Source organism: Octopus bimaculoides, chromosome 6, assembly GCF_001194135.2.
Source record: "Octopus bimaculoides isolate UCB-OBI-ISO-001 chromosome 6, ASM119413v2, whole genome shotgun sequence".
Classification (NCBI taxonomy): domain Eukaryota; kingdom Metazoa; phylum Mollusca; class Cephalopoda; order Octopoda; family Octopodidae; genus Octopus; species Octopus bimaculoides.
The window spans coordinates 5,604,128-5,619,259 of record NC_068986.1 but is presented as its reverse complement, the minus strand read 5'-3'; the positions used below and the strand labels follow the sequence as shown (position 1 = coordinate 5,619,259).

The 15,132-nt window shown below is 34.7% G+C and overlaps 1 protein-coding gene across 1 annotated transcript in view; it reads left to right on the top strand.

The window, feature by feature from the left end:
• The window catches only part of LOC106881456 (thioredoxin-related transmembrane protein 2 homolog), a 22,256-nt gene extending 13,072 nt beyond the window's left edge, over positions 1-9,184 (top strand). The window contains exons 2-8 of the mRNA XM_014931841.2: positions 196-256; positions 2,877-2,990; positions 4,984-5,060; positions 6,984-7,090; positions 7,258-7,323; positions 8,247-8,376; positions 8,889-9,184. Coding sequence (XP_014787327.1) covers positions 196-256; positions 2,877-2,990; positions 4,984-5,060; positions 6,984-7,090; positions 7,258-7,323; positions 8,247-8,376; positions 8,889-9,029 — 696 coding nt within the window. The 3' untranslated portion in view covers positions 9,030-9,184. The remainder of the gene's footprint in view (positions 1-195; positions 257-2,876; positions 2,991-4,983; positions 5,061-6,983; positions 7,091-7,257; positions 7,324-8,246; positions 8,377-8,888) is intronic.
• The last annotated feature ends 5,948 nt before the right edge of the window (positions 9,185-15,132 follow it).

Below are 15,132 nucleotides of genomic sequence, written 5' to 3'. Positions count from 1 at the left end.
GTGGTCACAAGTCGTTCCGATTGGTTGGTTCTCTTAAAGGGTCATTTCGTGTGTGTGTAAAATATTTTTTAACAACTGACATTTTGTTTTTACAAAGTTATTATCAGAGTTTGCTAGTCGTTAGTAATTTAGTGTTTTTTAACCCAGTCACACTAAATAAAATTGAAATTATTAATGTTTTGTTTTCTCTCGCAGAAAGAATGGGAATGGTTGACCTTTTTAGCTTGTATCATCGTCATTAAAAACAGGAGACAGAGTAAGTATGCCCTTAATCAATAAATTGTCTAAAATTTTTGAATACAACTTCACAACTCTATCAGAAATGTTTCATTTGGATTTTCTTTTCATATGTAGCAAAAACGTAACTAGGATGGTATGCTACACATAAAGACATCTTAAACTACATCCTCTTCTTTAGAAATCCACCTAAATGATTGGCATGAAATTGCTTACTAACACATCCCAACCTCTAACCTACAGTTAGTCTTTTCAACAATGACCTCTATTTTTTTTTTTTTTTTGTGCTGGTGGTCTCATGTCCTCTTTCCTCCTCTTGTCATTCAGTGAACTCCATGCTTAATCCTTCCCCCCCACCCTAGTATGTCATCCTTGTGGTTTTCTCTTCTTGACCTGCAATCATCAATTTTCAGCTGTTTAAGAAGAGCATTAATCACATCTCCCTCACTGGTCTCTATCTGAGACAGCCATACCAAACTATTAACCCCTCCTTGTCACCCCACCCAAACAAAAACAAATAAAACAATGTAAATGATGAGTACCAAAGCATAGGAGCATAGGTGGTAAATGACTGTGCTGCAACCTAAGTTCAATTCTCAGTCATAGCTATTTCTCTCACTTTAATAATGTTGTTGGAAAAGACATCAGCTTTGATTCCTATAACTACCCCCCTCTCTCTCTCTCTCTCCATCTCTCTCTGAAATCAAGAGGGCTGATCACATGTTTATGAGTACATCTGACATATGTATGTGTGTGTGTGTGTGTGTTTATATGTTTGTGTATACATATGTCTAAATATGCATGTATGTGTGTGTTTGTGTGTCAATATTCAATTTAATTTTTTGACTACTTTCCAAATGATTTTTTTCTAATATGTATTTAGGGGTGGTGGACAGGCAGAATTGGCAGAGTCATTAGAATGTCTGGCAAAATGGTCTGTGGTATTTAGTTATGCCTTTTTTACTTTCTGATTCCAAATCCTGCTGTGGTCAGTGTTGCCTTTAATCTTTTGGGATGCGATTTGAAGTAGATTTGATTGCTATTTCTACTAGGTTGAATAATTGCATAGAATTTTATGCTAGCATTGAATGAAGTATGTCAACATAGTGGAGCCTATCCTTTTCCAGCAATACTCAGGAGAGAATTTAAATTCAACACCTCAGTCTTTCAAAATGCTATCTGATACAGTACTCCCAAAGTCTACAGCTGTTAGCTGCACCATTAAGTGTTCCTAATTGAAATGCCAGAATCAGTATAATTGACTATAACCAACACACACCCCAAAAAAAATAAATAAAATGAAAGCAGCAACATTTGTTAGAAAATCAATGTTACTAATTAAAAGAGAATGTGTAAGCTATATAACTTTATCTCCAGATGTTAAGCTTTGCATCTCTAAAAAATATGTCAAGAAATATTACTGAAATATAGTAATATTTCAATTTGACCATAAGCACCGTTCAAGGTGCAGCCCCACTGTGTGGCACTTTGGGCAAGAGTCTTCTATAGCTCCAGGTTGACCAAATCCTTGAGAGTAGATCTGATAGATTAAAACAGAAAGAAGCCTGCTGTGTGTGTGTGTGTGTATGTGACAATTGGTGTTGATTTTTTTTTACATCTCTTTAGCTTAGCAGTTTGGCATAAGAGACTGATAGAATAAGTACCAAGCTTAGAATATAAAACCAAGAAAAAAATACTGGAGCTGATTCATTTGAGTGAAAACCCTTGAAAGCAGTGCCCCAGCATGGCCAAAGTTCACATACTGAAACAGGCAACAGAAAAGATATAAAGATATTACTGAAAAGATTGAAACAATGTTGAAGATGTAAATTTCAATTGATGGGGTGAATTAAGTGCATAAATTTATTTATTTCATTTAGATAACATTTAAATAATTAATAACGACCATCATTGTATAACAAAGCAGTTTGTTTTCTGAACTTAAGTTAAACAGTGAATAGTTTTTGATTTTAATACAGTGTTTAGTGAAGGCAGTTAACTGGCAGAATCATTAGCCTGCCAGGCAAAATGCTTAGTATTTAGTCTGTCTTTATGTTCTGAGTGCAAATTTCACTGAGGTTGACTTTGCCTTTCATCCTTTCGGGGTTGATAAAATAAGTACCAGTTGAACACTGTGGTCGATGTAATTGATTTAACTCCTCCCCCAAAATTACTGGCCTTGTGCCAGAATTTGAAACCAATATCAGCTTTGGTGTCTTTCTTAATCTTTGTCATTTATTAAGTCTGTATCACTGTCTATGCTCAGGGTTCTAGAAGATTTTTGCACCAAAGGAAGTCAGCAGATAATTACGATTACAGTAATCCGTCGCCATATCGTGGTATTGTTTTGCATTTATGATAAAATAAATATATACAAATTATAAAAATAATTAAAGAAATATACAGCACAGTACTGTTTCTACTTCGCGGATTTTCATCTATTGCAAGGGGTTTTCGAACATAACACCTGCGATAGTCGAGGGATTACTGTCCATTAAATCAGTCTTGAAGATGCTGATCAGTTGGTTTTTTCTTTCAGCTGTTCCTCTATAATAGGGTTAAATATGTTTTTATACACTGAATTAATTATTCCATTTTCTTATGTTCTATTTATTTATTTTTTCATTTTTCCATTTCAGCCAATTTTCTTAGTTACATTTCTACAGCATGCATGTTTGGCAAAGCTCTTAACTTCCTTCTTTTCTTGAAACAAGGACCTATATATGGGTTATGTTTTGCTATTCCTTGTTTATGTAAGTATATTTTATATTTCTCCTGAACTTGTTTACATATCTACTTGCTTTTTTAACCCTTTTCTTACCAAATTTCTGTTAAACTATACTGCCTTTTTTAGAAATAATACATTTCTAAATCTCTCAGAGAGATTTATGCAGTAGTGATACGATGAAGTAGTTGTATGCTGTCAACTTAATGTGACAGTCCCCTGAAAGTCTAACCAGCAGTAGTATTATTCCCTTCAGGAGACTGTCACATTAAGTTGACAGCATACAACTACTTTATACTGCCTTTGTTTCAATTAATTTTAAAAAGGATGGAGAATTTAGTGAAATAACTTTGTCATTATTAAGCTGGTATATGGAACATAAATTAACAAGAAATTTTGATGGAAGGTTTTGACTTAGATCACTTTAAAACAAGTTTGTATCATAGAATGAATGTTAGTCTCAGGAAGGTTGGTATCAAAAAGAGTTCAATTCCTGAAGAATATAGATCATCATGGGGAACATTTTGTTTCAGAAATATCTATTTAAGTGTTATTATAATATTTGTGAAGGTGCATGGCGCAGTGGTTAGAGTGTTGGGCTCACAATCATGAGGCAGTGAGTTTGATTGCTGGACCAGGTTGTGTGTGTTGTGTTCTTGAGCAAGACGCTTTATTTCGTGTTGCGCCAGTTCACTCAGCTGTAGAAATGAGTTGTGACATCATTGATGCCAAGCTGTATAAGCCTTTGCCTTTCCTTTGGATAACATTGGTAGTGTGGAGAGGGGAGGCTGGCATGCATGGGCGACTGCTGGTCTTTCAGAAACAACGTTACCCAGGCTGTGCCTTAGAAGAGATCTTCCTATGTGCAATCCCATGGTCATTCATGACTGATGGGGGTCTTTACCCTATAATATTTGCAGGATTTGTAAACACACAAAAACGTCTTAACTTTCATTGGACATTTATTTGGTTATATTTTCATGATACTTACCTTATAATGTGAGTAAAATCTTCCCTGGAGTTTCCAATGAAGCAGATAAGAATATGACGCCTTGTATCATTTCTTGAAGTTAAAATGTTATTTTCTTGTGACATATTCAATCCCATTCTCTGATGATTATCTTTGAGATCTACTGTGTGCCTATTAATGAAGTAGAATTTGAATAATTGCTTAGGATCACCGTCTGACCACAAAGGATTATAAGAAGTATGTATTGAAAACAGATCCTCACACCACTGTGGAATGTGCAACTAGCACAATGAGATGGTTGACTACATTATTTCTGGCTACCCCAGTTTTAGCCAAATCTGAATATATACACAGACATGATGAGGTTGACAGTTATATCCACTGGGCAATATTTCAACAATTTGATGTGAAAACAAACAAGTGGTATAAACATATACCAAACATAGTATATGATAATAACTTGGCCACAGTCATCTAGGATAAGCCCATCCAGACTGAGGGAGATAGATCAAGGCAAGCCATTCTGACATAAGAGACAGGGGGGAAAAACACATGCACACTGATAGGTTTTTCAGACCCTTCTAAACAAAATATTGGTGAAAAAGGATTGAAAAAACACCTCAAAATCCAAGGGTCCTGAAATCAGAATATTCAAGATGTAGGGTATGAAAGTAAAAACATAACCAATACTAACTGGTAGGAAAAAATATATGAACAAAAACATGTAAGCTCACAGCTCTATACAGTATCAAAACAATAATTCTGCTAGGATCAGCATTTTGCACAAGGCATTATTGATTCAATAGAACAACTCATATCAAACATGGAACATACAATGCAGGGTTCCTAGTAAGCATAATGGTGAAACATATATGTGTGAGTGTGTATAAACGTGTATATATATATATATATATATATATATATATATATATATATATATGCTGTAGAATGTCTGTTGAAGTAGTTCTTAAGTTATTTGTTTTTCTTTAAGAAAAAAAAAAAAAGAGTATTTTGGCTTTGCTTTGAAATGTTTTACTTTTTTGTCTTTTAGTGCATCTCATATTTTGTCCAGAACCAGCCTATGCAGGCCCAGAGAATCTCACTTACTTCCGTGGCTCACACTTACCAGTAAGTGTTTGAAAACACATTTTTCTTTGTAATTATCATACAACATATAAACACTAACATGCTTTGTATTAATTACTAAATACTGGTTAGATATAAGGTAATCAAGATATGTTTTAGTCAGATTGCTTTTAGAGCTTAGAGCTTCAGCTGGCTGATTCAGTACAGTTTTGGACATAAGATATGTCGATGATCTCTTCTATCCAGCTTTACATTGTTGCCATGAATGGCACAGCACCCTGATGTAGGCAACCAAAACACTGTGTGAAATACTGTTTTGTTAGTTTGTAGTTCTGAGTTCATGTCCTCTCTTGTGTACTACTGGAGAGAGATAGAATCCACCATGTTGAATTACTTCAGTCAGCACTATCATGAGCCTCTACATGGTTGAAATAGTGGCCAAGTTTCTCTTGATTTATTGTCTCAAAAAAGAAAAAAAACTCATTAGATAACATAGTCTTACTTCGTTTTTGTATCTGGTTTGCAAGGTTCTTTATGTGAATTCATGTGTTGAGACAAATTTTGTTGTGTTTAGGGAGAGTCATTATGCACACACTCCATGCACATGTATACACACAAATACATATATAGGCACACACAACAGGTGCATGTGCATATAGAAACTCATACATACACTCAAGCATGTATGCACAAGGAAGCAAAAGTACACACAGACACATATACATACAAGCACACACACAAATATGCCAAATACACACACACGAGCACATGTGCACACTGGCGTGCAACAAGATCTTAAAGCAGACAAATGTGGCCTCTGTGATGGACTAAGTCAATAGTCATTGTAAAGATTGCATGTAGCAGCAAAAGAGCTTTGATAAACAAAAATAAAACAGATGACTTACTGTTTAACCAAATTAGACAATCGTTTAGTTAGTTGGATACTTAACCAATTGACTTATAATAAAGGAATGGAAATGAACCAGTGTGTGTGTGTTAATATTGGCATAATGACTCTCCCAAAACATAGTCATAGTTATTCATGGATGTCTTTGCTTATAGGGCTACTTTTTCATTTGATAATATTCAATATACAACAAAAAATTTTTACAAGCGTTTTCTGTGTTTATATAAAGAATAATTAGGAAAATAGCACAAATTAGATTACATGTTTGTAGTAATCAGAGGTTTTTATAGTGTGGTTAGTATCGGGCTCACAATCATGAGGTAGTGAGTTCGATTTCTAGACTGGGCTGTGTTGTGTTCTTGAGCAAGACATTTTATTTCACGTTGCTCCAGTTCACTCAGCTGTAGAAATGAGTTGCCTTTCCCTTGGATAGCATCAATGGCATGGAGGGGAGGCTGGTATGCATGGGGGACTGTTGGCCTTCCACAAACAACTTTGCCTGGACTTGTGCCTTGGAGGGGAACTTTCTAGGTGCAATCCCATGGTCATTCATGACCATAGGGATCTTTACCTTTTATAGTGTAATTCTCTCAGCTGTAAAATTGACAGAGAATATAGTCGTATTTTTTCAATATTAGTAGATTGGGACAAGCGCACCTTGGTTTCAAGTGCAACATAGTGGCAGAAAGGACATGATAACCTTACAACTATTTCTTTTAACAAAATTATTTTCATTCCTTTTGACATGTGATTATTTGTGAAGGCACTTGGTTTAGTGGTTAGGATGTTGGACTCACAATTGTTACGTCATAGGTTTGATTCTTGGATCAGCTGGTATGTTGTGTCCTTGAGCAAGATACATCATTTCACATTGCTCTATAGAACACTCAGCTGAAAATTAATACTAGTGGCAACTGGAGGGTGGGGTACCCCTGTGATGGACTGAAATCTGAGCATCTTAAAAATCCAGTTAATCTTCAGCCTCATGAACCTGTAGGCTTGAAGGAAAGAAAGATGTAATCATAATTTCTTAAATTTTTTCTGTTTTACTTTTATAGGATGAAATTGAACGAGATAAAAGAATTACATGGGTCATTGCCTTCTATGCTGCTTGGTCACCAGCTTGTATCAGCTTTGCTCCAATATTTGCTGAAGTTTCATCTGAGTAAGTGATTAAAATTGATAGAAATAATATTCATTAAAATTATTAAAAAATTACTCATGTTTTTATCATCATTATATATATATATATATATATAAAATTTGCACCCCAGTTATTTAAAGCTATTTTTTGTTAATTTGCTTGCTTTTTTCTTCTTCTTCTTCTTCCAGATACACCCTACCAAATTTAAAGTTTGGAAAACTTGACGGATCTCGCTATCCTGATATTGCTAAAAAGTTGGTTTATTTGATTTTGTTTTAGCTATTTTATTCTAATTTTTATAATTTGGGTTCAGTGGTTTTTATATATTTTCTCTAGATCCAATGTTTGTATATATTTTCTGTTAAGAAGTTTGCTTCTTAACCATTTGGGTTCTGTCCCACTGTGTGGCACCCTGGACAAATGTCTTCTATTACAACCTTGGGCAAACCAAAGCCTTGTGAGTGGAATTGGTTGGCAGAGACAGAAAGAAGCCCATTGTGTTTATGTGTGTGTTTGTGCTCTTCTTCTTGACATTGCATAATAGTTGTAAATAAGCGTTGTTGTGGTGGTGGTGGTGGCTGCAGTGATAGTTGTTTTCTCTAGATCCAATATTTGTTTGTGGTCTGGTAATTGGTAAGAAAACTTGGTGCAGATAATGGCTTGTGAGGTATGCAAGTCATGTAGAGATATGCTGCTAGTAACAGGTTCAGCAATGATTGTGGATGAAGGCATGATTGTTTGATGCTTGTATAGAAAATGCAATATTGCATGATATTGAATGTAAAAGCTGAAAAGAAATGAGGTGAGTGGCTCTGCTGAATGTGTAATGTTAATGTTAGTGAACAATGGAGCACAAATGAACAGAGAGAAAAACTGGGTATAAGAGGATTTAGATGTTGTGTGCCAGAGAAAAGAGTGCACTGGAATGGGCATGTGAAATACAGTACAAGAAACCTGCCCACATACTGTAGGATTGAAACTGGAACCATGTAGTTGAGAAGAAAACTTTACCAGACAGCCACTTCTGTGCTGTATTTTACTCATATTTTAAAATAAATTGGGCAAGTATTTCTCATTTAGCAGAAAATGGCAATTTTGTATTGTGAAATATGTAAAATTAAGTAATACTGATGTCATTCAAAGATGCCATTGCATTAAAAATGTTCTGTGTTTGTAGATATAACATTGATACAAGTACTTGGTCAAAACAACTTCCATCTGTTATCCTTTTCCAAGAAGGCAAAGAAAAAAGCAGGCTTCCCATACTTGATGCTAAGAACAAAGTCGTGAAATATAACTTTCAGAAAGTAAGGATTTTTCTTAGTGTTTCTGAAATAAAATAGGTTTTGGATTATTTTGTCTAATTAACTTACCTTCTTGATATAATGTCATTTAGTCCTAGATCAGACTTATGATCAAATGCTTTCCAATTTTTGATCATCTCACCTTTTTCCTGAACATGGTACATCTAGAATCACATCCTGGTGTTATAGTCTGATTTGAGGAAGATTTGGATGCTATTTCTAGCAGGTGAAGTGATTATGAAAAAGTTCCCTTGATTGAAATTATCATTGAATAAGCCTCTTTTCCACTTTTGGAAATAGTCTTAAAAAAAGAACCATTTTGCATTTTTAATGAGGAACTTGGAATTATGGTAGAAATGTCATTTTACATAACTAAATGAAAACTGCTTATTAATCACTATGTTAATAGTCAATGTTCTTAATTGACTAATTATCAAATTTAATTTGAGACTGTTTCTTTTATTTTTTAAATAATATAATACAAATATGAATATCAATACATTGTTTTTTTCAAGGAAAATTTTATCAGAGATATTGGCTTAAATGATGCCTTCCACCAGTGCAAGAAAACTTGTCCCAAAGAGAAGAAACCTAAAGAAAATGACCCAAAGAATAATACAGCTGACAAAGATTTGGATTCAAAAAAGAAAGATTGAAGTAATTTGTGTGTGTATGCGTGTGTTACTTGGCCAGACTGTTTGTTTTTAACCTCAAGGTGTGAGTTAATGTAGACATTTGAAATACCATTAATCATTGATTCTTTATAGAGATGGTAAGTGGAAAAGTAAAAATAAAATTAGCTTCTTTTGTATGTTATGTGTATGATTTTTTTTTCATATCTATATCTATTGCAGGTAAACCTATCATTGTTTTACATTTTGTTTCGTAGTTAAAGTTTCACTTCATTTCATTAACACATAGAAAAGTGAAAATAAAAAAAAAAGTCAACAGTAAATATGAAAAGTTAGTAACAATACTTCTTGAACAGTAGAAAATTTGAATGTTTATTCACAGCTATACATTGACTAACAGTCTTTTGGTTAATTACTTATTTATTAAGCTTTGAGTATTTTTATGAGCTACAAAGCATATATTTGAAAGGTTAGAAAAAAATATAAAGCTTGATTTAGTTATTTATATTTAACCCATAAACTGCAATAGGTCACCCTCAGTGGCCAACACGACAGTGTGACAGTCCACGTTCGTGGCCACAGAAGTAGGGCATGATCTGTCCAAATTTTGATGACGTATAATGTATGCACACGGTACCCTTTCACCCCAGAAACAGTGTAGCCAATCACAGAAGGTGTTAAGAAACACTGAGTATTTTTTTCGAGTGATAGATCGATGTTGATCGTTAACCAAAATAGGCTCAGCAGTTCATGTTACATACAGCAAAATCCCAGCAGTTTATGGGTTAATAACAAGTTGTTTGGCGGTTAAAGATTTTACTTTTGTACCTCTGAACAAGTTACTTAACTCTGCTTCAGTTTGTTTGACTGAACATAAATTTATTTCATAATTGTGTGGTTAGCTGAAAGACATTAAAAGCTGTTAAAACAATTGCTTTGACAAATAAAATAGATCGCTCATGTAATTCAATTAGAATTCTATTTCTCAAAGTATTTCTCTGTAATATTTACATTTTACCTGATTATTGAAAAATTTAAGCTTACATGTTGCTAGCTCATAAGGTTTTTAACTATGCAATTGTACAAACAGAACAAAAGATTTTGTCAATTAAGTTGTAATGGAACTCTTTCATGCAGGCAATTTCTCCATCTACAATACATTATATTACTCTCTCCCAAAACACCTAACTGGAATCGTGGAACATTTCTTTGAAGAATAATAAAAATGTATTTCAAAATCACTTAAGCCTTACAGACTTATCTTGATTTTGGTAATTAGTATTAAATGGACAGAGGCATGGCTGGTTGGTTAAGAGCTTGCTTAGTTAACCACATGGTTCTGGGTTCAGTACTGTGCAGCACCTTGAGCAATAACTTCAGGTTGACCAATACATCTTTTGCTGAGAAACCAAAAACACATACTCTTGAAATAAAGTCCCTTGTGAAATATGCTCTGTACTAAGTTAAAGATACTCCCTGTCATGTACATCATCAGAAATGCAGTAAGTGAATGATTGGTCTGTTGAAAACCTGTAACTAATGCTACTATTGTTGTTATATATATGGCTTTAGTTGGTCAAGGCTGACCATGCCTCTGCACATGTATGCAGAAGCCTAGTTAAGATCTTTTTGAGGAAGACTGGCAGTTGCACATGCAAGCAAGTCTCCCCTTTCCACACCAGTGATGTGAATCCAAAGGAAAGGATTGGGGCTGATACAGTATGGTACAATCAGAATACAAACAGTTGGAATAAATACTGTAAGACCTCTTTCCTGGCTTTCTCACAGTTTCTCTAATCAACCTTTCTGGATTGATACTTTTTTTTTTTGACCTGAAAAGATGAAAGACAACACTGACCTTGGCAAATTTTGAACTCAGAGAGTAGCGAGTACTGTTCTGACCTTGTCTAATAGCCAGTGCTCTCAACTGAACTAAATTTGACAAGTTGCAAAAGCATTTCATATTTTGGAAAAAAAAAGAAATGCTCAGTTATGAACTCTAATAGCTTCAATTTTACCTCTTGTTTAACCTTTTCACATCTTGTTCTTAATTGATTTTAACTTCTCTTAATTTATTCAGTTACAGTATTTTATCCTCCTCTTTTACTTCCCTAACTTCTAACCAGCATTATTCTGTTGTCTTACTACACTCTTGTTTTAAAGTGCTTGACCTTCTTTTAAATTCAGATCAAAATGAATACCATTATTGCTATCCATAGAAACCATCTTGATCAGTTTTATATTTAACTGGTAACACAAGTCATTTTGATTTTCACAGGTTTAAGGTCAATACCAATATAATGAGTTGTTATATCGACCGATTTGTGTATAGTCTATTCCAGGCATGAGCAATCTTTTGCAAGAAGCTGGCCACATGAAATATGGTTCATCATCAAGCAGGCTGCATTACTAAAAAGAAATCAAGGCAATTTTTTCATTGGCATGCCATTCAGAAAGCCTTGTGCTGCATTTTGCCCACAATTGGTCTGTTCTCTGCAATTCACACACAATTGAGCAAAACCCAGATTCTTATGTAGATAACTTCTCATTGTTAAATGTTTGCTTTGCAACAAAGTGGTTTTGGGCATCAATATGGAATCTAAATGTATATAATTGTCAGGGATGACCAATATGTTTTGATATTTAGTTCCTTCCCTTACAAAATAAGTACTTGACAAAAAGGATCAATATCATTCACAAAATCCCTTGAAGGTGATGCCCCAACAGTCAAATGTTTGAAATTAATAAAAGAATTTAAGGAAAAAAAGAAAAAAAGTATAAACACAAATCATGTTCTGAAGTAGCTAAATTTAAAACTATCATGAAGGTCCATGAATAATACATCTTGATTTTAGGGCCTAAATTATCTTTAAAAAAAAAAATTGCACCCTTAATTTTAATATTGATTTTGGTGAAAAAAGTTTATATAAATAACTTTTTGTCACTTCTAATTCTATCTACTAAACACTTTTAAAGATCAATTATTTTTGTAATGCATTGGTTTTATTGGGTCATCCCTTAAATAATGCAGTTTTTTCAATTGCATGAACTAAAACTCAGAGGGGCACGGGATAAACTACCTGTATCAACTCTCTATAAAAGCAGTTAGTAATTTTACCTTGTGCTTATTCTTAGTGCAAGTTTTGAAGAGTGCAATTCAATTTTAACAGTTATTTTTCCAAAGCTATAATGGAAGTGACAAAGGAGCATATTCAGCATATTTTGCTTTATGAGTTCAATAAAGGTAGCGACGCAATGGAAAGTGCAAGGAATATTAATGCAGTATATGGGGATCAGACAATAAGTGTAAGCCAGTGTCAACAGTGGTTCCAGAAATTCCAAGCTGGAAACCAGACTAGAAGACAAGTCTCATCCTGGAAGATCTGTAGAGCTCGATGAGGATGTTCTGCAAACCCATTATAACTGTTGAGGAATTAGCAGAGAAGCTTGAATTTGGTCATCAACACCTGTGTGCCATCAGAAAAGTAAGCAAATTGGGTCAATGGGTTCTTCACAAACTTTCTGAGTCTAATTGCGTGCATAGAGTTACTATCATGTCTCACGAATGAACCTTTTTTTTTTTTGGACCAAATAGTGACTGGTGACAAGAAATGGGTTCTCTGTAAAAATGTCAAACGCTGAAGACAGTGGGTAGGGAAAGTAGAAACACCAGCACCCCAGGCTAAAGAAGGTCTTCACCCACATAAAATGTTGTTATCTGTTTGGTGGGATATGAAAGGTTTAGTCCACTTTGAACTTTTAAACCCAAACCAAATGATAACAAAGGAAATCTACTGCGAGCAGCTTAAGTCAGTGCTAAAAGAAAAACGACCATCTTTGGTTTCAAGATGAAATGTGCTCTTCCATCAGGATAATGCTTGGCCACATATAGCAAGAATGACATTCCAAAGGCTGGAGCAGTTTGAATGGGAAACAATGCCCCACTCACCATATTCGCTGGACATTGCTCGTCTTCAAAATCATTTGGACGGAAAGATTATGAATTCTGTAGACAAGGTCTGAACAGTACTGGAGGAGTATTTTTCGTCATGGACAAGTAAATTTTGGAAGAGAGGCCTTGCAAATAAACCAGATAGATGGAAGAGCATTGTAGAAAATGAAGGAGAGTATATTTTAGATTAAAAAAGATATTAGCTTATCTTAATTTTGAAAAACAAAAGAAGTATAAAAAACCACATTATTTATGGGATGATCCAATATTTTAGCTATTAATAGATGAAGAATATAGTGTTTTAGTTATTTTAAAAGCATGATTTAACAAAATGAAGTTTAAATTACCAGTACTCGACTGAAGAATTTAATGTAATGGTGGACATGGCATATACCAATACCTGTGCTCATTATAAAGAAGTTCTCATGGATGCACAGTTTTTTATTAAGCTGATTAATTGGTTCTCAATGTATAATCTGAACTATGAAAACTTGAAATTGAAGGGACTTCAGTCAGACAAAATGAAAATTAAGATGGCCAAGAGTCTCATGAAACAATATAAGATATGTAATTCTACAGGTTAGAATAATAATACCAGAAAGGGAATGGCTTGAAAAGGATTGCTCAAAAAGGCACTGGCTTCTATGATAGAGTGACAAGAAACCAAAACTCAAATGCATCAGATCTGGAGTTGCTTGAAAACTGGAGACTGTTCAAAATGCTTGCTAAAAACAGACAAGTCCTAGCATCTGGTTAACACTATTAATGCAGTTAAGTGGAACTTGTAAATAACCTAGTGGCTAGACAGAAGTAGAAAAAAAAATTTTAAGACAAATTTTTTGCCATCATTATGAAAATAAAAATAAAGTATGTATAAATATGCTAAATGTTGTGAATCATGAGTCAATGCATAGGTTCTATAGTGAAACATCAGGAGTGAATGTAGGGATTAAAGAAATGAGTTGAGGAAAGCCTATTTAATGAGTAACATTAATGTGCAATCAGAAATCCAAGGCATTGGTCCAAGTAGCAAAGAAAAACTATCCTGATCTAAATGGAAGTGAACATGTTATAGGTGCAGGTGTGGTAAGAAGCTTGCTTCTCAACAACATGGTTCGGGGTTCATTCCCACTGCATTGCACCTTGGGCAAGTGTCTTCCACTATAGCCTCAGGCCTACCAAAGCCTTGTGAGTGGATTTGGTAGATGGAAACTGAAAGAAGCCTATCATGTATATATACATGTGTATATATATATATGTGTGTGTGTGTGTTTTTGCTTGTCCCTCCACCATTGCTTGACAACTGATGTTGGTGTGTTCTATGTCCCCGAAACTTAGCAGTTTGGCAAAAGAGACTGATAAGAATAAATACTAGGCTTACAAAGAATAATTCCTGGGATCGATCTCTTCGACTAAAGGTGGTGCTCCAGCATGGCCACAGTCAAATGATTGAAATGAGTAAAAGAGTATGTGTACGGATTGTGTGTATGCCACAATTTGGTGGTTGAGGATATATGTAGTATGATGAAAACACAGCAAGCACATTTACATATTTCAATCAGAATTGATGTTGGACTGAGATGCATACAGAAATGTGTGCTGCAAATCTTCCAACACAAATTAAAATGATGGTGGGCTTGAATCACTAATTCAATATTTACAGGGCAATGTTTATGTCTCTAGCACTCGGATTATTCTGTCAAATGTTAATACATATCTATTCACATTTTTTTGAAGAAACCCTGTATTATTTCATTGCTTCAAGATGTTGATAATGTGATTGTTTCTTTTAAGAATGACATTGGAGCATAGGTGTAAGAGGCTGGTTTTAACATAAAACAGGGAGAATACTTAGGCCAGATATGGCCAGTTTAAATACTAAAAGATTACGATAATTACTAGAGATATGACAACAAAAGCTTGAAGACTATAGCATATGTACTATATATATCACCTGCCAGAGCTTGGTCGTTGTCAGTGCTACTGGAGTGGCTCCCATGCAGGTGGCACGTAAAACACACTTTTTTGAGCGTGGCCGTTGCCAGTACCGTGTGACTGGCCCTCTGGTCAGTGGCATGTAAAAGCACCCACTGCACTCTCGGAGTGGTTGGCATTAGGAAGGGCATCCAGCTGTAGAAACTCTGCCAGATCAGATTGGAGCCTGATGCAGCCTTC